This window comes from Rhinopithecus roxellana, chromosome 3, assembly GCF_007565055.1.
Source record: "Rhinopithecus roxellana isolate Shanxi Qingling chromosome 3, ASM756505v1, whole genome shotgun sequence".
Classification (NCBI taxonomy): domain Eukaryota; kingdom Metazoa; phylum Chordata; class Mammalia; order Primates; family Cercopithecidae; genus Rhinopithecus; species Rhinopithecus roxellana.
Genome location: NC_044551.1, coordinates 166,182,269 through 166,204,522, shown reverse-complemented (window position 1 = coordinate 166,204,522; position 22,254 = coordinate 166,182,269). Strand labels below are relative to the sequence as shown.

At 59.9% G+C, this 22,254-nt stretch overlaps 3 protein-coding genes across 4 annotated transcripts; 1 reads left to right on the top strand and 2 right to left on the bottom strand.

Annotated features, from left to right (window-relative positions):
* The first annotated feature begins 2,441 nt into the window (after positions 1 to 2,441).
* MGAT4B (alpha-1,3-mannosyl-glycoprotein 4-beta-N-acetylglucosaminyltransferase B) lies at positions 2,442 to 12,047 on the top strand. The gene is made up of 15 exons (XM_030926726.1): positions 2,442 to 2,921; positions 7,391 to 7,576; positions 7,666 to 7,806; positions 7,894 to 8,027; positions 8,719 to 8,765; positions 9,073 to 9,186; positions 9,410 to 9,485; positions 9,581 to 9,695; positions 10,016 to 10,146; positions 10,345 to 10,452; positions 10,534 to 10,727; positions 11,064 to 11,142; positions 11,222 to 11,309; positions 11,380 to 11,492; positions 11,589 to 12,047. The coding sequence occupies exons 1-15, from the start codon at positions 2,825 to 2,827 to the stop codon at positions 11,610 to 11,612; spliced, it is 1,647 nt and encodes a 548-aa protein (XP_030782586.1). The 5' UTR covers positions 2,442 to 2,824; the 3' UTR covers positions 11,613 to 12,047.
* Positions 12,048 to 12,212: 165 nt separating this feature from the next.
* LTC4S (leukotriene C4 synthase) lies at positions 12,213 to 15,958 on the bottom strand. 2 transcript variants are annotated; one of them, XM_010380972.2, is made up of 5 exons: positions 15,493 to 15,958; positions 13,985 to 14,084; positions 13,812 to 13,882; positions 13,645 to 13,726; positions 13,159 to 13,416 (listed from the first exon to the last, which is right to left on the bottom strand). In XM_010380972.2, the coding sequence occupies exons 1-5, from the start codon at positions 15,548 to 15,550 to the stop codon at positions 13,275 to 13,277; spliced, it is 453 nt and encodes a 150-aa protein (XP_010379274.1). In that variant the 5' UTR covers positions 15,551 to 15,958; the 3' UTR covers positions 13,159 to 13,274. The 2 variants fall into 2 exon arrangements, with proteins under 2 accessions (XP_010379273.1, XP_010379274.1); XM_010380971.2 differs by having other exon boundaries at positions 12,213 to 13,416; positions 13,645 to 13,882.
* A 652-nt stretch (positions 15,959 to 16,610) lies between these two features.
* LOC104676226 lies at positions 16,611 to 17,404 on the bottom strand. The gene is given in 4 exon segments (XM_010380998.2): positions 16,611 to 16,751; positions 16,753 to 17,049; positions 17,051 to 17,096; positions 17,098 to 17,404. Coding segments are annotated over 4 exon segments (711 nt in total). The 5' UTR covers positions 17,334 to 17,404; the 3' UTR covers positions 16,611 to 16,619.
* Between the last annotated feature and the right edge of the window lie 4,850 nt (positions 17,405 to 22,254).

The window sequence follows — 22,254 nt, the reverse complement described above, 5'->3', positions numbered from 1 at the left end:
ACGAGACTCCGTCTCAAAAAAAAAAAAAAAAAAAAAAAAAAAAAAAGCAAAAATTAGGTTGGGCGCCCCTGGTGGCTCACACCTGTAATGCCAGCACTTTGGGAGGCTGAGGCAGGCGGATCACCTGAGGTCAGGAGTTCGAGACCACTCTGACCAATATGGTGAAAGCCTGTCTCTACTAAAAATACAAAAATTAGCTGGGCATGGTGGCACATGCCTGTAATCCCAGCTACTCAGGCAGGTGAGGCAGAAGAATCGCTTGAACTCAGGAGGCGGAGGTTGTGGTGAGCCAAGATTGCCTGACTGCACTCCAGCCTGGGTCACGGAGCAAGATTCCGTTTCAAAAAAAAAAAAAAAAAAAAGACCAGGCACCGTGGCTCATGCCTGTAATCCCAGCACCTTGGGAGGCCAATGTGGGTGGATCACGAGGTCAGGAGTTTGAGACCAGCCTGACCAACATGGTGAAACCCCACCTGTACTAAAAATACAAAAAAATTAGCTGGGCGCTGGTGGTGCGTGCCCGTAATCCCAGCTACTTAGGAGGATGAGGCAAGAGAATTCTTTGAACCTGGGAGGCAGAAGTTGCAGTGAGTCGAGATTGTGCCACTGCACTCCAGCCTGGGCGACAGAGCGAGACTCCATCTTTAAAAACAAAACAAAACAAAAAAGGCCGGGCGTGGTGGCTCACGCCTGTAATCTCAGCACTTTGGGAGGCTGAAGCAGGTGGATCACGAGGTCAGGAGATCGAGACCATCCTGGCTGACACGGTGAAACCCCGTTACTACTAAAAAATACAAAACATTAGCCGGGCGTGGTGCCGGGCGCCTGTAGTCCCAGCTACTCGGGAGGCTGAGGCAGGAGAATGGCCTGAACCCGGGAGGCGGAGCTTGCAGTCAGCCTAGATCACCCCACTGCACTCCAGCCTGGGCGACAAGGCAAGACTCTGTCTCAAAAATAAATAAATAAATAAATATTTTAAAAATTACAAAAAAAATCCAAAAAAATTGTTTAAAAAATTTTAATTTTATAGAGATGAGGTGTCACTATGTTGCCCAGGTTGGTCTCGAACTGGTGAGCTCAAATGATCCTCCCGCCTTAGCCTCTCAAAGTGCTGGGATTACAGGCATAAGCCACCACACCGGGCCTGGGTGACTAAGTTTTAACGTTAAGTAACTCATTAACAATTTCTAAGGCCTTTTATGTCACAACCTAAGTGAAAAGCCATTATCCTTTGCCACAAATAGAAGACACCTGTGAAAATACGACAGTTTCCTCTAGAAGGCGCCTACAAGCCCCAGTCTCTAGTTCGGAAAGTTCCAGGAGCACTGAGTGGGGAGCCTTGTCCTTTAACACTGGGCCTCAGGATCCAGCCCACCTCAGCCTCTGGCTCGGCCACCCCCTTTTTGGCATCAATCTCTCTGTGGGAGAATTGTCTAGACCCGTCGAAGCTCCCGATTCCACCCAGCCCCCGGTGTGGGCCGGGGCTGGACTAGGAAGACAAAGCCGCATTCACTCCCAGTCTGAGTTCAGCCCCTCAGGCCTCCCCCGAGCGGGCGGGGCAGAGGTCCCTGCAGCCTCCACCGGGAACCGGGCCCCAAGGACTGGGAGGTCCAATCTGGGAGCGGGCCAGGCGCTGCCCAAAGTCTTAAAAAAAAAAAAAAAAAAATTAGCCGGCCGCCTGTAATCCCGGCTACTCCGGAGGCTGTGATCGCAGTGAGCCGAGATCGCGCCATTGCATTCCAGCCTGGGCGACAGAGCAAGACTGTCTCAAAAAAAAAAAAAAAAAAAAACCCACAAAAATCCGAATGAAGGCGTGGGCCCTATCAATAGCCGGCTGGGCTGCGCGGGGCGAGGTGGCTGCTGCACCACCGGGAGCAGGGCCCGTTACTCCCGTAAGCGGCGCGCTTGGGCCGCCACTATCCCGGGAAGCCGGTCCGGTTCTGGGCTGGTCACTGATCTGCACCCACGAGCATCGGCCCTGATACCCGCTAGAACGGCCCATTGTTCCCGCCTCCCGGGCCCCTGCGCGTCTCAGTCCCGTGCCCCAGAGGAAGCTCCTGAGCGGGGAAGCGCCCTGGGCGGCGCCGAAGGCAACGGTGGCTCCCGGCTCCAAGCGCCCAGTCCCCCGCGCCACCCAGAGCCCCCCACGCTCGGGAAACAGCCCAGAGAACGTGCGAGTGGGGTCGGGGTCCGCGCGCGGAGGAGATGTTGCCGAGAAGAGTACCTGGGCCCGGGAGCGCCGCCCCCGCCGCCCGCCCCGGCTGCGGTCGACCCGCACTCCCACTCCGGCCTTACCTGAGGCCGACTCGCAAGAGCCCAAGCGGGGCTGCGGGAGCCGGTCGGGATCGCGGGCGCCGGCCCCCACCCCGCCCTCTCGCGGCGCTGGCGGCGGCGGTGCTGCGGCCCCTTTAAATCCGGGCCGCCCCGCCTTGCGGCGTCGTCTCCGCGGCGGCCCCAGATCCAGGCCCCAGATCCAGGCCGGGCCGCGGCTCTCGCCGCCCAGCCCAGCCCAGCCCAGCCCGGCCCGGCCCGGCCCTGCCGCGGAGGCGAGGCCGCCAGTGTCCCGCGCCCCTGATACCTGCAGTGAGCCTGGTATCTGCCTCTGCTCCTCTGAGCCTGTTCCTTTTCCCTGAGTACAGGGCACAAAGCTGGCGCCCTGAGGAGCGGCAGGCGCGCTCCCCGGCCCGGTCCCCGCCCGGCCCCGGGCCCCCCGCCCCGGGGCCGGGGCCCCTGCAGCCGCCGCCTTCCGACCCCTGCGCCCCGGCCCCGGTTCCCCGGGCCATGCAGCCTCGGCCCCGCGGGCGCCCGCCGCGCATCGGAGGAGATGAGGCTCCGCAATGGCACCTTCCTGACGCTGCTGCTCTTCTGCCTGTGCGCCTTCCTCTCGCTGTCCTGGTACGCAGCACTCAGCGGCCAGAAAGGTAAGCGCGACCCCCGCCCGGCCGGCCTGGCCCGCACCTGGCGCACCTGGGCGTCGGCGGCGGGAGCGGGCCCGGCGGTGGCCGCGGGAGGCGGCCGGAAGCCGACGCAGGCGCCCCTTCCCCGCCCGGGCGGCGCGGAGGACGCCCCTCCCACCCTCCCCCACTTGTTTGCTGCTGGAGCCGCGGCGTCCTCCTCGGGCCCGGGCTGCGCCTGCCCGCCCAGCGCTGGCCGCGCCCGTGGGTGCCCCGGACCGGACTCCGCGGGCGCAGCTGAGCTGGGGACCCGTGGGGTTCTCGGAGAGGGGCACAGACCCAAGGTCACAGAGGTCCCGGAACGCCAGCCACAGCCACTTGGGCAGGATCTGGGCCGGCGTGAGGGACACAGGCGCGAGGGCACCGCTAGGCGGTCAGGCATCCCCCCCCATCAGCCCTCCCCCCACCCTGCCTCCCGCTGTCCCGCGCCGGCCTGGGCGACCCCGGCGTGACACCCGGTCCTGGGTCTCCATCGCCGACCCCCGGGCGCCCGGAACGCCTCGGCAGCATCCGGCCTATGGGAGCGGGGGAGGGAGGGAGAGGCGTCCTGAGCCAGCCCGGCCACTGCTGCCCTGCGCTCCTGTGCGGCCCCAGCCCCTCCCCCGCACCCCGAGCTTCCCGGGCTGGTCCCCGCCCTCCGCATCCACCCAGCGCTCTTGCAGGCGGAGGATGCAGATCGACCCCCGCACCCCTGACCGGTCTTGGCGATGGTGGGGCCGAGTAAGGCCTGAGCCCTCCGAGGCGCTCTTCCCCTAGCCTGGAGGTTCCGGGAGAGTGGCCTCCTGCCTGCCTGCCTGCTGGAGGCCTAAGCGGGCTGAGGCCACCTGCTTCCCTGTTTCCCTGTCCCGGAGCGCCACCCCAGAGAAGCTGAGGAGGCTGGGGGGACCTGGACCCTTCCGGACCCTTCGAGCCTCAGCTACCCTCGCCGAGCTCTGCCAGCGCGCCCGCCTGCCGCACTTGTTCTGTCAGGGCAGAGGCCTCGGCTGGCCTTGGGGCTCCAGGGCCAGAGCCCCATCACCCAGGGACTCTGCAGGGAGATCGCCTGACAGGGGAGGGATGGCTGGGGCAGAGGCCCCGGTGGTGGCGTATATTTTCAAGGGCAGGCATGACTGGGGCAGAATTCTCTGTAGGTAGGGTGTGTCACCTGGGAAAGGACATTCTGGGTTCTTGGCAGGGTGACTAGCAGACTGGCATGAAGGCCTAGGTGGGGCCTTATCTGAAGGGCTGGGGCACACTCTTCCAGTCGTGGGTAGAGCCATGAGCCCCTGCCCTTTGTCCTCAGCCAGTGTGTGCCTCCCACAGCAGCCACATGCCCCCAGATTGATGTCAGGAGCCACCTCTGCAAGCCTGGCTTACCACAGGGAGCCAGTCTCCGGGACAGCAGAGTGAGGGAGAGGCACTGGCTCCATGGGACCCACTGCGCCTGGGGGGCATCCGGGAGGCTGGCTCTTAGAGGGCCTGGGGAACAGGAGAGGAAAGAAGGGGAGCACTTAGATTCAAGGGCCCAGCCCCTAGGGGATGGAAGCCTGAGGATCCTGTGAGGCATGAGTAGGGGGTGACCTAGGCCTGCCTTGTTGAGGGGCTGTTACTGTTTCTGTGGTGACTCAGTAGGACCAGGTTATTGGAGGCCTCAAGCGAAGCTAGGAATCCAGGCTATTATGTGAACCCATCTCATTGTCACATGTAGAAAGTCTGTCTTAAGCCCCTGGTGAAACCAGGCTTAGCCAGTCTGAGGCCAAATTGGAACCTGGCCTCCACTTTGCAGCCAGTGGGGGTCCAGGAACTTGAGGGAAGGACCCAGGAAGTGGAATCTGCAGAGAAGGAAGGAGGTGGGCAGGGAACCAGAGAGGAAGGACAGCAGGTGTGGGCGTCATCCTGGAAGCCCAAGGTCAAGCCCAGGACGGCCTCTTTAGACTAATGCAAAATGGACCCTGGAGAAGGGTTTGGGGCCCAGTTTCATATCTGGCCTGTGGAGCAGCTCTGCCAGCACTCAAACTGTGGCCTTCGGCCAAGCACCTGCTGAGGATCTGCCCAGGGAGGCAGACCCTTGGGGGCGGCCCAGGGTCTCAGCCACACAGCTCTCCCAGCCTCCAGGCTGTCCCCCTCCCCAGGCCTGGACCTCAGCAATGATGGACACCCTCCTTGACTCCTAGGAGTGTGCAGGGTCTGGAGAGGAGACAGACATCTGCTGCACACATGCATGGTGACAGCAGACCATTAATGGGCCTGATACCTGCCTGTGCCCTTCTGATCCTGTCCCTTTTCCCTGAATACAGGGCACAAAGGTTGTGGCCCAGCTTGGCTCTTTAATCTTTTCCCAACCAAGAGGGAAGCAGGGGGAACTGTGGTTTGCGGGCCTCAGGGTGTCCTGATGACTCTCCTCCAGGGAGGGTTACACAGCCTCCAGCCCTCATTGCTGCTGTTCTTAACAGTGTGGCCCTGAGGCAGGAAGGTATGGCAGGGGCTCCCAGGCTGGCCCCTCTCCTCACCTGAGCTGCCTCCCCAGCTCCCGAAGGTTATAGGGTGTCAGCATGGCTTGGCAGAGCCCTGGCATGGGGCCTGGCCCATGGGGAGGCAGTCACAGAGTTGGACCCACAGTTGAGGGCAAGGCAGGTGGGGGAGCTGGCAGGCGGGGGAGGCTGCCCAGGGCCAGGGCCTGCAGTGTGCAGGGAAATGACAGAAGGGTTGGTGTAGGCGAGAGCCCGTGGGTCCCTTTACCTCCTGGTAAACAGATCCTGGGGGAGAGGGGAGGCCCCTAGGAAGGAAGCCAGGGTAAGGAGCAGGCTGTTTCCAGGGTGATTCAGGCAGCGTCACCCACCACTGCCCACCCAGCCTGTCCATCTGAGGCAGTCATGTGGGACAGAGAAAGCCAGGATGGGGCTCGGGGATGGGCAGTGGCTGTAAGTAGGCGAGCGGGGACTGGCATCTAGGCAGGAGGGAGGCGCACCTGCAGGTACAGGCAGCTCTGAACCCACTCCTGATGGCTCTGTACGCCTCTGCACCTCTGTCCCATCCCTGTGGGCAACCGCTGCCTACACCTCGGTGTCACCCAGCAATGGGTGAGTGTTGGGGTAGCCAGCTCTGCATTCAAGGGGTCAGGTTTCCAGGGTAACCCAGCCCCTGAGCCCAGCGTGGAGCCTGGCAGATCCGGTAATCCGACTCCCCCTTCCCTCCCGCCAGGGCCTGTCCAGAGGCTCCACCTGGCCTCAGCCTGTAGCCCCAGAGAGGCAGGGTGTGGGAGGGCGGGGGCTAGCTTCTCGGGTAAGAGATGCCTCAGGGAAGATCCACTTGGCTCCCTGCTCCTCTTGCCCAGATCCACCCCTTCCTATTCCCTGGTCACTTGGCACTTCGACCTCCTGCTTTGGAAGGGGGTGTGTCCTGAGGTGACCGAACTTTGCCTGATCATGACCTTGATCATGCACAGGGCTGCTGGCGGGGTGAGGCCATCCCACGGAACTCTGGGGTCTGTGAACCCACCAAGGATCAAGGAATGGAAGAGCTATCTGTGGGTAGAGGGAGTTCTGTCAGGCTTCTTAAACTTGGAGACTTGGACACATAAGGCCTTGTAGGCCACATAGGTTTTCAGAGGCTCGCCTGGCAGAGGCCTTGAGCGTACTTCCGCATGGACTGTGGGCACCGAGCCACCAGGAGGTTGTTGATCTGTCTTGCTCACTGGTCCCTGCCAGACTGGTGGTGCCTCTCTACTGTCGGGCAGCCCTACCTGTGTGCTGCCCCGTCTGCCTACAGCCCTCATGCCTGGGCCCAGCTGGAGGTTCTGACATGGGTCCCCTGGGGTGGCATGCGGACCCTTCAGGGTGCCCCAGGCCCAGCACAGGTCTCCAGAGACACAGGCACCAGAGCATTCAGAGCTAGTCCCCTCGCTGCTGTTGACTGTCCTTGAGCAGTGAAGTGAGGTGGGCTCCTGGAACTGCAGCAGCCGCCCCCTGGGGCCATTGTGGGGCTAACAATCCAGGGCAGGGTGGGCAACCAGCGACTGCCACGAGGACAGTGAAGAACTAGCACCAGGACCTTGGGTATGCCATGCCCTGGAAGGAGCATGTGCTGCAAAAAGCAAGAGTGGGCTTTGGAGGCCAACGGACAGAGCGGATTCGGTCTGAGGCTGTTCCAGCCCTTGCTTAGGATCCACCTACCTAGGTCTGGAAATTGTATTCCCACTGCAGATGCCTCCTCAGAGAATAAAATCAGCCCGGGTGGGGGAGAGTGCTGGAAGCGGGCAGATTCCCCTGGTTTTCTCCCCACAAGCATTAGTGTCAGTGTAATTTCGGAGTGACCCCAGCTGTCTCACGTGTGGCAGGCACGAGAACAGATGTGAGTGAGCTATTGCACAGACGGGCACCCAGATGTGCGCGCTGGCACTAAAGGGCCGTAGGGCGGCTCTACACTGCCCCCTCGTGACGGCTGCGCACCACCTGCAGGCGACGTTGTGGACGTTTACCAGCGGGAGTTCCTGGCGCTGCGCGATCGGTTGCACGCAGCTGAGCAGGAGAGCCTCAAGCGCTCCAAGGAGCTCAACTTGGTGCTGGACGAGATCAAGAGGGCCGTGTCGGAAAGGCAGGCGCTGCGAGACGGAGACGGCAACCGCACCTGGGGCCGCCTAACAGGTGTGGTCTGGGGCGGGAGGGGGAAAAGGCGGGGGTGGGCTGGTTGTAGGCTCCCTGGTCTCAGTCCCGATCCTTCACGACCCACCCAGAGGACCCCCGATTGAAGCCGTGGAACGGCTCACACCGGCACGTGCTGCACCTGCCCACCGTCTTCCACCACCTGCCACACCTGCTGGCCAAGGAGAGCAGTCTGCAGCCCGCGGTGCGGGTGGGCCAGGGCCGCACGGGAGGTAGGGGCGTGGGCAGGGAGGAGCACGGGGTAGGGGGGGCGGGTGGCCCCCACGCCCTTCCCAGCGTCGCGCCTCCGTCCCCCATAGTGTCGGTGGTGATGGGCATCCCGAGCGTGCGGCGCGAGGTGCACTCGTACCTGACTGACACTCTGCACTCACTCATCTCCGAGCTGAGCCCGCAGGAGAAGGAGGACTCGGTCATCGTGGTGCTGATCGCTGAGGCAAGTGAGCCGGGACGCGGGGTTGAGGGACATTCAGAGGAGCCCCCGCGGTATAGAACTGACAGCAGGAGCCATTCGGGAGGAGAAAGCTGTCGGAAGTTCAGTTCCTAGTTTCATTCGCAAATGTTCCAAGATAGAAAGTTGAAAAGAGGCCGGGCGCGGTGGCTCAAGCCTGTAATCCCCAGCACTTTGGGAGGCCGAGACGGGCGGATCACGAGGTCAGGAGATCGAGACCATCCTGGCTAACACGGTGAAACCCCGTCTCTACTAAAAATACAAAAAAACTAGCCGGGCGAGGTGGCGGCGCCTGTAGTCCCAGCTACTTGGGAGGCTGAGGCAGGAGAATGGCGTGAACCCGGGAGGCGGAGCTTGCAGTGAGCTGAGATCTGGCCACTGCACTCCAGCCTGGGTGACAGAGCGAGACTCCGTCTCAACAAAAAAAAAAAAAAAAAGTTGAAAAGAAGGGGCTTCCTGGCGCCCTCTACCCCTAGGCACACCCCTCGCCCCGCCCTTGGCCGTGCCAGTCCCAAAGGGAAAGGGCTGTCTCTGGGGGCGCCCTTGCTCTGCTCTCAGCACAGCAGGCTCGCTACCTCCACGTGGGGGGCATCTGAAGCCATGCCCCTTCTCCAAGCCCTTCCAGGCCTTTTGGGGCAGCAGCAGCACTAAGGGAGGGTGCTTGGTCTCCCCACAGACTGACTCACAGTACACTTTGGCAGTGACAGAGAACATCAAGGCCTTGTGAGTACTGGTGGCCCCAGAGAGCTGGTGGCAGGAGGGCTCTGTAGGGTGTCGTGCTGGCAGGTTCCTGCCTCCCCATAAGGTAGCGCCTTTCCTATCTTGCAGGGAGGCAGGGACCTGGTGGGGGAGGGGTGGGTGTGCAGAAGTGGCCCAGCCCCTGTGGAGCTCTGTTGCCTCACGTGGCTGGGTGTAGGGGGTCGTGGGTGGCTGGCACTGGGTGAGCCTCAAGAAAGAGAAAGGGTCTGCTGGGCTCGGCCCCCCTCAGCCCCTGGAGGCTGCATATGGACTGGGCCTTCCCATCCCCCAGGTTCCCCACGGAGATCCATTCTGGGCTCCTGGAGGTCATCTCACCCTCCCCCCACTTCTACCCTGACTTCTCCCGCCTCCGAGAGTCCTTTGGGGACCCCAAGGAGAGAGTCAGGTACTAGCACTCCCCCATACCCCCAGCAACCTGCCCACCTGTGCTGAGAACCCATCTACTGGTATCTGATTCCAGGGCGTTTCACTGCAGTGCCCTGAATTCTCCATGGGAGGACCTGTGCATGGGGGTGGGGGGACAGAAGCTGCCCACCCAGCGGCTTCTCTGTGGAGCCACACTGGAGGTGGAGGGGTCTGAGCTCCTGAGGCCCCGCCCTGGCCCACAGGTGGAGGACCAAACAGAACCTCGATTACTGCTTCCTCATGATGTACGCGCAGTCCAAAGGCATCTACTACGTGCAGGTCAGCCCCAAGCCCTGCGCTGCCCTACCCTGCTATGGGTCTGGTCCATCTGGGTGCCCTTCCTGAGCCCCAGCCCCTCTCTGCTCAATCTGCAGCTGGAGGATGACATCGTGGCCAAGCCCAACTACCTGAGCACCATGAAGAACTTCGCACTGCAGCAGCCTTCAGAAGACTGGATGATCCTGGAGTTCTCCCAGCTGGGCTTCATTGGTGTGCCCCTCCCCTAACCTGACCGTGCCTTTCAGTCCCACCCACCTCTGCCATCCTCTCCCAGTCCCACGCTGTGTCCGCTATGAGCCTTTGCCCAGGTTGGGCCCCGCCTGGTGTGCGTGCTGCAGCCCCACCTGGCCTGTTCCCATTGCCTGTGCATCAGACATATCTGGCCTCACCACCTGTCTGCCCCCTTGTGCTCACACCTGCCTGAAGCCTGCCCCTGGGTTTGCTATGGGACTCTCAGGGGCACCCTGCAGGGAGAAAGGAAGTACGGCAGAGCAGCACTGCCCACTCAGTCCCCCTTCCCTTCCTACCAGGCAAGATGTTCAAGTCGCTGGACCTGAGCCTGATTGTAGAGTTCATCCTCATGTTCTACCGGGACAAGCCCATTGACTGGCTCTTGGACCATATTCTGTGGGTGAAAGTCTGCAACCCCGAGAAGGATGCGGTGAGCAAGAGCTGGCAGGACTGGCAGGGGCAGGGCCAAGGGGCTGGCAGCCTCCAGCACAAACTGTCCCTGTCCTTATATCTGATCACATAAGAGAGGGCACTGTCAACTGTGGGAGGGCCCTGGTAGCCCCCAGGAGAGGCCGTGTGGAGGAAGGAGGGCTAAGCCGAGTCCTGGGGTGTCGCCCGCCCTCCACAGAAGCACTGTGACCGGCAGAAGGCCAACCTGCGGATCCGCTTCAAGCCGTCCCTCTTCCAGCATGTGGGCACTCACTCCTCGCTGGCTGGCAAGATCCAGAAACTGAAGGTGGGCTGCACTGCACGCTCTCCCTAGGCCGGGGTCAAGGTTGGGGCCCACGCCATCACTGCTGTCCCTCCTCTGCTGCAGGACAAGGACTTTGGAAAGCAGGCGCTGCGGAAGGAGCATGTGAACCCGCCAGCAGAGGTGAGCACGAGCCTGAAGACATACCAGCACTTCACCCTGGAGAAAGCCTACCTGCGCGAGGACTTCTTCTGGGCCTTCACCCCTGCCGCGGGGGACTTCATCCGCTTCCGCTTCTTCCAACCCCTAAGACTGGAGCGGTCAGTGCCAGCACCACGGGTCTGCGATGGGGGGCAGGGCTGGGTGGCCACCAGGGTATAGGCTCCACCAGCAAATTAACCTCACATTCTTCAGTGTCCTCATCTGAAGTGGGCCTCCTAATGGTAGCTACCTTGTGAGGACTAAGTCAGGCAGCCCATAGGAGCTCAGCAATGTTTCACCTCACCATCCTCCCAGAGGAAGGCCCTGATCTCCTTGCACAGCCTGACAGCTGCCTGGGGGCCCCCCTGGTGCAGGCCTGGCCTTTCTCTGCTGGGCCTTGGGTGCTGTACTGGAGCGCTGCCCCTGCAGCAGCTCACAGGTCTGTCTGGCTGCAGGTTTTTCTTCCGCAGTGGGAACATCGAGCACCCGGAGGACAAGCTCTTCAACACGTCTGTGGAGGTGCTGCCCTTCGACGTAAGTGCGGTAGGGTGTGGTGTGCATGGAGGCCGAGCCTCCCGCAGCCACCTGCTTCAGCCCTTGATTCTGCCCGCAGAACCCTCAGTCGGACAAGGAGGCCCTGCAGGAGGGCCGCACCGCCACCCTCCGGTACCCTCGGAGCCCCGACGGCTACCTCCAGATTGGTGGGTAGGGGGCTGGGGGAGAGCGTGGGCTGGGGTTCGGGGACACCCTCTCAGCGCTGCCCTCCCCCAGGCTCCTTCTACAAGGGAGTGGCAGAGGGAGAGGTGGACCCAGCCTTCGGCCCTCTGGAAGCGCTGCGCCTCTCGATCCAGACGGACTCGCCTGTGTGGGTGATTCTGAGCGAGGTGAGGCCGGGCAGGGCCAGGCCAGGCGCGGGGAGCAGCCAGAGAGACCCTGGCGGAGCTCAGAGGCCCTGCTGACCCTGGGTCCGGCTCTTCCAGATCTTCCTGAAAAAGGCCGACTAAGCTGCGGGCTTCTGAGGGTACCCTGTGGCCAGCCCTGAAGCCCACGTTTCTGGGGATGTCGTCACTGCCGTCCCTGGAGGGCCAGATACGGCCCCGCCCAAAGGGTTCTGCCTGGCGCCGGGCTTGGGCCAGCCTGGGGTCCGCCGCTGGCCCGGAGGCCCTAGGAGCTGGTGCTGCCCCCGCCCGCCGGGCCGCGGAGGAGGCAGGCGGCCCCCACACTGTGCCTGAGGCCCGGAACCGTTCGCACCCGACCTGCCCCAGTCAGGCCGTTTTAGAAGAGCTTTTTCTTGGGCGCCCGCTGTCTCTGGCGCGAACACTGGAATGCATATACTACTTTATGTGCTGTGTTTTTTATTCTTGGATACATTTGATTTTTTCACGTAAGTCCACATATACTTCTATAAGAGCGTGACTTGTAATAAAGGGTTAATGAAGTGTGTGCCTCAAATGTGAACGCCCTGGACATCTCCCTCTGCCCCTGCGCCTGGCTTCATTTGCCTGGTCTGTGCCCCAACGTGCCAACTAAGCCCGGCACTGGGCCTACCAACCCAGCATCAGCAGCGACCTTGCCCTGCTAAGTCAAGGAGCCAGGCTGGCCTGCAGGCGCAGTGCCACCTCGGCGCCACCTCACCCCAGTTCCTAAGATCAGGCCGCAAAGTCAGTAATTCACTGGTGAAAGCAGCGCAGAATCCGGGACCACAATACCCACAGCAAGTCCCCCAAATGCCTCCCCCATGTCCAAGGCCTGCAATGAGGCCTTCCCTTAGCTCCTCAAGCTGAAGGCATTTCCCAGCCTCCTTGTTCCCCTCCGTGTGTCTCAGCTTGGTCCTCATCCTGGGTTCCCGGCACACTCCTCTGGCACGTTAGGGTCTCCCGCTCACCTCAGGGCCTTTGCACACACCGTTGCCCCTGCTTGGCAAGCTCTCCTTTCTCCGTTTCTCCTGCATACTCGGCTAAGTCACTTGTTTGTTTTGTGGGCCTCCCCTGGATCCCCAAGCCTTCTGGACATTTCCTTGAGACCTGTCACTATGTTCCCATGGTGCCCGCAGCTCTGCGGACCTGGGAGGGCTGCCCTGAACACCTACAGTTAACAAGGGGGATCCAGTGCTGACCAAAAGGCCCCTGCCCTCACCGGAGGAGAGATCCACGGGCTGTGGGTGGCACCGCAGCTGCACAGCTAGGTGCTGGGCCCCGCGCCTGCAGGCTAGTGTCAGCTGTGAAGGCCAGGGAACGAGGGACTGGGAGGCTGAGAGTCAGAAGAGGGGAGGCCCCTGAGGAGGGGGACCGGTGAGGAGACCGCTGAGCGCTAGCAGGGTGAACCCCGGCAGGACTGGGCGGCCCTGTAACCCAGAGGCTGAGTAGGGAGTGGGGTGGGAGGTGAAGACCGGATCCAGTCCCGCCCCAGGGGGAGGTCCCGTTCCTTCGCAGCCCCTCCCACGCCGCCTCTAGAAAGCCCGCCGGGCTGCCCGAGCTTGGGCTGGGCCCCTCCAGGGTCCGCAGCCCGCGGTGCGGCACCCCCGCGGCCCCAGAAAACGCAGCCCGTGTCTCGGTCACGAGAACTTTAATGATAGAGACTAGGATGCGGAGGCGAGCGCCGCTTCCCGGGGCGGCTGGAGGCTCCGGCTCTTCGTTCCCGGCTCCGCCGGCCCAGCGGCCTTGGTCTCAGGCCCACGGCAGCAACATCCGCAGCCGTCCGAGGAGCGCGGCGCGCAGCGCTGCCGGGAGGAAGTGGGCGAGCAGGCCGAGCGCAGCCAGCGCCACCAACAGCCAGAGGGCGCGCGCGCTCGCGTACAGGGGCGCCAGCCTGCGGGCGGCGGTCAGCGGGGCGGTGGCGCGAGAAGGCCCCGCTTCTTCCCCGCCCCAACCCCGGCCCCAAGGGGACTTCCTCCATCCGCCGCCAGGGCTCGCCCACCGAATTCCCAAAGGCGCTGGGCTCCGGCCCGTCGTCCGTCCGCAGCTTGGGCCCCGCTCCCCAGGACCCCGCCCGCCCGCGACCTTTCCCCGGCCCCGCCCCGCTGCCCGCGGCCCTCACCTGAGCTGCGCGGAGCGGGCGTAGCCCTGGAAGTAGCGGAGGCGCGCGAACAGGTAGACCAGGCCGCACAGGGCCGCCGCCCCTGAGAGAGGTGCGCGCGGACCTCGTGAGCGTGGTGCGCGGCCGCCAGGGGGTCCAGCGCGTGCGCCCCAGCCCCACACCCCGACCTTCATGAAAGAAGATGCCGGCGACCCAGAGCGTGGCGAGGAACAACGGGAAGTACTCGCTGCAGTTCACCCTGCGGTGGGCGGGTGGGATGAGCACGCCGGCCGGGCTGGTCCTGCAATCTGGACCCGCCCGGGGCTCGCTCCCCGTCCCGCGCGCTCCCGCTGCGCCTCACTGGGCTCGGTAGACGCGCTCGAACTCGGGTGGGCCGGTGGTGAGCGGCGGCGACACGCGGAAGGCCCTGCGCGCCGAGATCACCTGCAGGGAGAAGTAGGCTGGGGGAGGAGGGGGAGCAGGAGTCAGGTCTGGACTCCCGAAGCCCCGGAGATGGGAGTGGGAAGGATCCTTCACGTGGCCGTGTCCTCTCTTCCCTAAGGCGGAACAACTCCCCGCTCTCTCCTGAGGAGACCTCCCGTCTGACCCAGCCCTGGCCTGCCCTGTGTCTCTGACATTCAGCGGGGAGGGCAGGACTGAAGCCTGGGGCGCAGAGAGGCGCTGCCCCAACCTGTGAGTGTATGGGGGAGGGTGGGTGATTGAGCCACAGGGACACCTGCTCGCGAGAGAGATCACCTGAGTCCTTGTTTCTGAATCATTTCACTCGCAAAACACAGGCAAATGCAGCTTTCAGGTCCCTGGCCAGCAAGTGCCTCAGGAGCCTGAGGGCAGAGCCGGCCGCATCCTCCCAGGTGCAAGGAAGCACACTCCCTGTAGCTATCAGTCCCTGGTCACCCACCTACCAGAGCCCACCCGCAGGGCCCTTGACCCTGCCTCAGGCCAGGATCACTAAAGCCTGGGTCCCTGTGCCTCCAAACCTCAGTTTCTCTGTTCCTGCATTCTGGCCCCAGGCCTAAATCTGACAGACACCTTCTCTTCTGCTCCCAGGAGGTTACAGCTGGGACTCCCCTAGCCTAACCCCAGGACCCCAGGGCTGGGGTACTTGCAGAGGGTGGGCTGGCCCCAAAGTTTCTCTGTGAGCAGGAGCCCTTCCCTTGGTCAGGGGAGGCCAGTGCTGGCTGTGCAGTCCCTCCCAAGACCTCCCGTCTGACCATCTCCCCTTGAATCCTGCAGCCCTGGCACCTTTGGTGCTGGGCACCCTGCAGACGGGTGTCACAGGGTGGCCATCCAGCTCAGTGTGGGTGCAGGTGGAGGTCAGGCTGGCCTGTCTGTTCAGCCTCTTCAGAGCCCCCTCCCCAGGCCGTGCCTTATCCTAGCCCACACACTGTGGAGCAGTGGTGTCTCTAAGTGGCTAGGATATCTGGCCCAGGAATGTGTCCTTTAGAGCCAGTCTGAGAAAGGCATTAAGCAGGCTCCTTTAGGGGGCTGGAGGAAGGAGTCGCACCTCTGCCCTGCTCCACGCGGTCCCAGTATGGAGGTGCCTCCTTTGAAGCAGGGCCAGGGAATGGGGGCCGCTTGCTGGGACGCCCAGAGAGGGGACAGCTGGAAAGAGCAGGGATCAGCTTCCCCAAGCCCATGGCTATCCCACCATTTGTTCTGGCACCCTTGCCACCCCCAAGTCCTACAGTTCTCACAGCCAGGTGCCCCCCCAGGCCCCTGAAACTCCCCACCCTCCAGCTTGGGCCTGGGCTGGAGTCCCTGCCTCTGCCCTCCACCTGGACCTAGGGGGCAGAGGGCAGGCTGTAGGGATCTGAGGCCCACCCTCTTCCTAGATAGGAGCCAGCCCACCTTGCAGCAGGACTCCCAGGAGGGTGACGGTGGCCAGTAGAGCTACCTCGTCCTTCATGGTGCCGTCGGCTGCGGTGGCACGGGCTGTGTGTAAAGGCGAGCTGGGGAACACTTAGCCCCGTCTGCTGCTCAGAGGTCGGCCCAGGAAAGGAAGAGCAGCCTCAGTGCTCTCCCCGCCCCAACTCAGTGGAGGGGGTGGTGGGGGTGTGACCATACCACACAGAGCCAGGCCAGGCCGGCAGGGAGGAAACCAAAGTCTGGACAGGGGAGAGAAGCCAGCTGGAAACTGCCTTGCCACTTCCTGATTGTTCGTGCCCCTTCCTTGCCTAGTCCCATGTGGCAGAGCCCAAGCTGTCCATCTGGGTCAGCTCCAGCTGTGGGTGTGCCCCCTGCTGCATCACCCCACTTTCTCCAGGGCCTTGGAAACCCCCACGTTATGCTAGAGCCAGCTCCAGGCTCCCGGCTGACTCCCCCACCCACCTTATCTGTTCCCTGCCCCCATCCAGACTGTTCTTGGCAACCCCTGCTGTACCCTCCTCTGCGGAAGCCCTTCCCAGTGCCTTTGGCTTCCGAATGGAGTCCCAGCGCCCCCCAGCCACACTGGGCCCCACCAAGCTCTTTCTCCTTCAGGAAACCTCATGCCTGCCAGCCTCAGTCGATTGCAGGGGTTCTCTGCACAAGGGCCCCCTGGGTGGCAGGAGGGTCAACCCTTGTGGGCCATCCCTCTCTCGGGCCTCTCCTGGGCCTTCCACAATAGTCACCTGCCCGTGACTTTCTTCCCTGCAGCCCTCTTGCCTCAGGGTAACAACCCTCCACAACCTACCTAAGACAGCAGCGGTCCCCACACTCAGGCCCTGTGGTCTGGACAGCGCTGACTCCTGCCCCTTCCAGGCCTATGAGATGGACACTGAGCCAAGGCTGACTCAAGATGGTGAGACATAGTTCTGGAAACTTCCTTAGAATTTTGGGACAGGAAACTCGGAGTGGGGAGGGGGACTACGGCGGGCCACTCTGAGGAGGACAGAGCCCACGCAGGGCCAGGCAGAGGAAAGGCGGCACCTGAGGACTCCTGTCTGGAGCCCTGGGTGTCCCCCTTGCCCTGCCTGGAGCGCCCCCGGCCTGCCAGTCTAACCAGTTGTGCCTAATGGCCACTTCCTCTTTTGGCTTGAGTGGGTTTGCGGTGGCTTTTGGTCAGACGTGGCAAAGTCCAGACCCAGAAGCATGGGCAGGAGCTGGGGGAGACCACATGCAGGTACAGTCCGTGCTGCAGGGGTCGGGCCGCATGGCTCTGCCCTCGCACCTGGTCTTTCCTTGCCCCAAGCCCAGCTCCAGCCTGAGGCTTGGAGCCTGCCGGGCTCTCTCAGAATCCCTTCTTCCTCCTCTGGGTATCGCCCCCACCTCCGCCACCTCCGCCCCCAGAAACCAGATACGCCCCAGCTGGAGGCTCTGTGTGGTCCTCCAGGGCAGGGGCTAGGGCTGAGGCCCGGCCCCTGCTTTAGACCAAGGTGTGACAGTCATCTTGGGGCTCAGTGTTGGAAGAGTGCCTCCTAGATCCTGGGACACAGATGCAGTGCCAGGGAGCGGTGGTGGCTGCGTCCTCAGACTGCCCACTCAGCCTCCTTCCTCCCTGACACCTGCCCCACGGGGCCTGCCTGAAGGGTGGGATGCAGGCCACCACACAGGGGTTGACGGTGCCAGTGGGCTGTGCCCAGAGTGCCTATGTGCACCATGCATACATATCTGCATGCCCCTTGGTCCGCTGTCACACATCCATGTCTTTGTGCTTGTGGGTGTCCATGTGTCTTCACAAGTCCAGGCCCTCCTGTCGTCCAAGCTCTCATTTCCTCCAAGGCCTGAGCGTCCTCCCTTCGGAGTTCATCCCCTCATTCCGCAGCAGGAAGCCAAAGCCTGACATCAGCAGCTTCTGAGGAAGTCCCTTGGCGCATATGCAGGGCAGGGACCTGGGTCTTGGCCCCAGGAGCCCTCCCCGGGTCTCTTGGTCCCCACCTCCCTCCCTCTGAGCCTATCCAGGCTATCAGGGCCCTGCCTGGGCTCAAGCCAGCTCAAGCTGACAGAAGGGCCAGCCAAGCCCCCACCCCTGCTCGGGCCACCCAGCTTCCATCTTCCTGTCTAGCTCTGGAGGCACCAGTATCAGGAGGGAAGCGAAACCTCCTCCCTGAGCCTCCACAGAGCCCTGAGGAGCCTGTGATGCCCACCCACCAGGACCTCTGGGAGGCAGAAAGGCAGAACCATTGCACAGAAAAGAAATCAGAACTTCTGTGCAGTGGATCATAAGCAGTGCATAACTCAGACCCTGAGCTTGAACAACACAGTATATTTAGAAATCATTTTATATTTGAGACAGGATTGTGCTCTGTTGCCCAGGCTGGAGTGCAGTGGCTCAACATACCTCATTGCATCCTGGAACTCCTGGGCTCAAGCAATCCTCCCACCTCAGCCTCCCAAGTAGCTGGGACCACAGGTTCTAATTTTTTTTTTTTTCCAGAGATGGAGTCTTGCTATGTTGGTCAGGCTGGTCTCAAACTCCTGGGCTCAAGTGATCCTCTGCCTCAGCCTCCCAAAGTGCTGGGATTACAGGCTTATTTTAGACTTACAAAAAAGTTGCAAAAATCTACAGTCTCGGCCAGGCGTGGTGGCTCACGCCTGTAATCCCAATACGAGGTCAAGAGATCGAGACCATCCTGGCTGGCACGGTGAAACCCCGTCTCTACAAAAAATACAAAACATTAGCCGGGTGTGATGGCAGGCGCCTGTAGTCCTAAGGAAGGAGACCACTACTACTCCTGCTGCCCTCCTCCCCCCGGCCACCTTGCCTAGTTCACAAGACAGGAGGAAAGAGAGAAAGAAACAAAAGTAAGATACATAGCCAGACAACCTTGGCACCACCACCCGGCCCTAGGAGTTAAACAAAGTAATAATAATAACATCAACCCCTGGCCTAAACTACTTGTGTTATCTGTAAATTCCAGACATTGTATGAAAAAAGCATGGTAAAACTTTCTGTTCTGTTAGCTGATGCATGTAGCCCCCAGTTACGTTTCCCACGCTTGCTTGATTTATCGTGACCCTTTTACATGGATCCCTTAAAGTTGTAAGCTTTTAAAAAGGCCAAGTATTTCTTCTTCAGGGAGCTCAGCTCTTAAGACGCGAGTCTGCCGACGCTCCCGGCCAAATAAAAAATCTCTTCCTTCTTTAATCTAGTGTTTGAGGAGTTTTGTCTGTGGCTCGTCCTGCTACAGTCCCAGCTACTCGGGAGGCTGAGGCAGGAAAATGGCGTGAACCCGGGAGGCAGAACTTGCAGTGAGCTGAGATCGCACCACTGCACTCCAGCCTGGGTGACAGAGGGAGACTCAAAAAAACAAAAACAAAAACATAGACTTAGATAAAACATTTGTGAATCATACATATGATTTTTAAAAAAACACTTTGTATTCAGAATATATAAAAACTCTCAAAACCGGATAGTAAGAAGACAGTTTCCTGAGTAAATGTGTGCAGATTCCTGTAGGGCAGGGATCACTTGCTGCACAGCTGAGAACTGATTCAGTCTGGAAGTGGCCTGGGATCATGAGAGCCTGAGTCTTTACTGGGGCAGCTAGCCTGGCTTCTCTCTGCTTCTCTGTTCTTTTCTTTTCTTCCTTTTTTTTTGAGACGGAGTCTTGCTCTGTCCCACACCCTGGAGTGCAGTGGCATGAACTCGGCTCACTGTAAGCTCCACCTCCCAGGTTCACACCATTCTCCTGCCTCACCCTCCCAAGTAGCTGAGACTACAGGTGCCCGTCACCACGCCTGCCTAATTTTTTTGGTATTTTTTAGTAGAGATGGGGTTTCACCATGTTAGCCAGAATGGTCTTGATCTCCTGACCTTGTGATCCACCCACCTCGGCCTCCCAAAGTGCTGGGATTACAGGCGTGAGCCACTGTGCCCGGCCTATTTTATTTTTTTGAGACAGTCTTACTCTGTTGCCCAGGTGGGAATGCAGTGGCGTGATCTCAGCTCACTGCAACCTCCGCCTCCTGGGTCCAAGCAATTCTCCTGCCTCAGCCTCCTGAGTAGCTGGAATTACAGGTGCACGCCAACATGCCCAGTGTATTAGTCTGTTTTCACACTGCTCATAAAGATATACCCAAGTCGGGGCAATTTACAAAAAAAGAGGTTTATTGGACTTATAGTCCCACATGGCTGGGGAGGCCTCACAATCACGGCAGAAGGCAGAGAGGAGCAAGTCATATCTTAATGGATGACAGCAGGCAAAGAGAGAGGAGCTTGTGCAGGGACACTCCTGATTTTTTGGGGTTTTTTTGTTTGTTTTTGAGACAGAGTTTTGCTCTTGTTGCCCAGGCTGGAGTGCAGTGGTGCGATCTCAGCTCACTGCAACCTCTGCCTCCCAGGTTCAAGGGATTCTCCTGCCTCACCCTCCTGAGTAGCTGGGATTGCAGGCACCCACCACCACACCCAGCTAATTTTTTGTATTTTTACAAAAAGTACAAAAACAGCCTGCCCATGTTGGGGACTGTGATCCACCCGCCTTGGCCTCCCATAGTGCTAGGATTACAGGCGTGAGCCACCAAGCCTGGCCAATTTGTTGGTTTTAAAAACAGGAGTTTCCCAGGCTGGGCCTGTCCTCACCTGAGGTCAGGAGCTGGAGACCAGCCTGCCCAACATGGCGAAACCCTGTCTGTACTAAAAATACAGAAATTAGGCCAGGCGCGGTGGCTCAAGCCTGTAATCCCAGCACTTTGGGAGGCCGAGACAGGCGGATCACGCGGTCAGGAGATCGAGACCATCCTGGCTAACATGGTGAAACCCCGTCTCTACTAAAAAATACAAAAAGCTAGCCGGGCGAGGTGGCGGGCGCCTGCAGTCCCAGCTACTCGGGAGGCTGAGGCAGGAGAATGGCGTGAACCCGGGAAGCGGAGCTGGCAGTGAGCTGAGATCCGGCCACTGCACTCCAGCCCGGGCGATAGAGCGAGACTCCGTCTCAAAAAAAAAAAAAAAAAAAAAAAAAAAAATACAGAAATTAGCTGGGCATGGTGGCATGCACCTATAATCCCAGCGACTCGGGAGGCTGAGACAAAATCACTTGAACCCAGAAGAAGGTGGAGGTTGCAGTGAGCTGAGACCGCGCCATTGTACTCCAGCCTGGGCAAAAATTCAAGTTATTGCACTTTTGATCTCTTGCCACTAAGAAAGGCACATAGGCCTTGGTGGGTCTTTGGAGGTTTTGGATGCAACACAGTTCACACTTGGGACTGCTGCTTTGACTCCTGCCAGGATGCAGGGCAAGCGACCTCCTGCTTGGTTCACAAAATCAAGCACACCCCTGGTGCTAGAAATAACTGTGGTACAGACAGAGCCAGGTGGTGTTTCTAGCAGAAGCCTCATAAGACAGTCATAGTGCATAATCTTATGATCCCAGATCAAGGCTGTGTGTTCCCCAGCAGGGAATGGACATTGTTCCAAAAACTAAACAAACAAAACTGGACGTTGGGACATTGGGGCACTAAGTGACTGTGTGGCCAGAGCACTCTGCCACAGCAGCTGGTTCTGTTGGGCCCAAGAAGTCCAACAGTGGGGCAGGCCCAAGGCCATCCTTCCACTACAATGGAAGTGGTGCTCCAGCACCCACGGCGTCCCAGTGCACAGGTAAGCACAAGCAAGCTCCTATGTCACCCACTGCTGTGACTCCAGCATGCTTCCTGACAGTAGCCAAAACCTGCCCCCAGGGAGAGGCTCTCTTTCACCAATGGCTTGTGTTTCCAGGTTCCTGATGGTGTCTCTTGATGCACAGAAGCTCTTAAATTGACTGTAACAAATGAATCAGTGTTTTACCTTATGGTTAGCTCTTTTTGTGTCTTATCTAAGAAATTCTTCCCAACTCTGAGGGAACCAAGATAGTCTCCTATATTCAGGTCTGCAATCTACTGTAGTCCCAGCTACTTGGGAGGCTGAGGTAGGAGAATCGCTTGAACCCGGGAGGCAGAGGTTGCAGTGAGCAGAGATTGTGCCACTGCACTCCGGCCTGGGCGACAGGGTGAGACTCTGTCTCAAATTAAAAAAAAAAAAAAAAAAAAAAAAAAAAAAAAATTCATAAATGAGGGTTCTGCCCTCAGGACCCAGTCACCTCTTAGTAGGCCCCACCTCCCAAACTGTTGCATTGGGGATTAAATCCAGCACATGAGCGTCTGGGGCATGCATTTAGCTCATTTGCTTTTTCTGGATATTTCATATAAATGGAACTATACAGTATGTGGTCTTTCATGCCTGGCACAACTTAGCAAAATGTTTTTGAGGTCTTTGTAGTATTTTCACAACTTTTTTGTAAGGTTGAAAATATTTCAAAATGAAAAGCTAAAAAAAGAAAACATGGCCAGGTGCAGTGGCTCACATCTGTAATCCTAGCCCTTTGGGGAGGCTGAGGCGGGCAGATCACCTGAGGTCAGGAGTTGGAGACCAGCCTGGCCAACATGGTGAAACCCTGTCTTTACGAAAAACTACAAAAATTAGCCAGGTGTGGTGATGGGCACCTGTAATCCCAGCTACTCGGGAGGCTGAGGCAGGAGAATTGCTGACTCCTGCCAGGATGCAGGGCAAGCAACCTCCTGCTTGGTTCACAAAATCCAGAGGCGGAGGTTGCAGTGAGCCAGGATCATGCCACTGCACTCCAGCCTGGGCAACTGAGTGAGACTCTGTCTCAAAAAAAAAAAAAAAAAAAAAAAAAAAAAAAAAACCATGAATTG

What these genes read in the sequence shown, in the direction of transcription:
- LTC4S (XM_010380971.2), bottom strand. Translation starts at nt 15,550, where the DNA reads ATGAAGGACGAGGTAGCTCTACTGGCCACCGTCACCCTCCTGGGAGTC. An exon ending in CCTGGGAGTCCTGCTGCAAG is followed by an intron (nt 14,085 to 15,492) that starts GTGGGCTGGCTC and finishes CTCCTCCCCCAG; the next exon opens with CCTACTTCTCCCTGCAGGTG. An exon ending in GCCCGCTCCGCGCAGCTCAG is followed by an intron (nt 13,417 to 13,644) that starts GTGAGGGCCGCG and finishes CGCCGCCCGCAG; the next exon opens with GCTGGCGCCCCTGTACGCGA.
- MGAT4B (XM_030926726.1), top strand. Translation starts at nt 2,825, where the DNA reads ATGAGGCTCCGCAATGGCACCTTCCTGACGCTGCTGCTCTTCTGCCTG. An exon ending in AAGGCATCTACTACGTGCAG is followed by an intron (nt 9,486 to 9,580) that starts GTCAGCCCCAAG and finishes CTCAATCTGCAG; the next exon opens with CTGGAGGATGACATCGTGGC. An exon ending in TGTGGGTGATTCTGAGCGAG is followed by an intron (nt 11,493 to 11,588) that starts GTGAGGCCGGGC and finishes CGGCTCTTCCAG; the next exon opens with ATCTTCCTGAAAAAGGCCGA.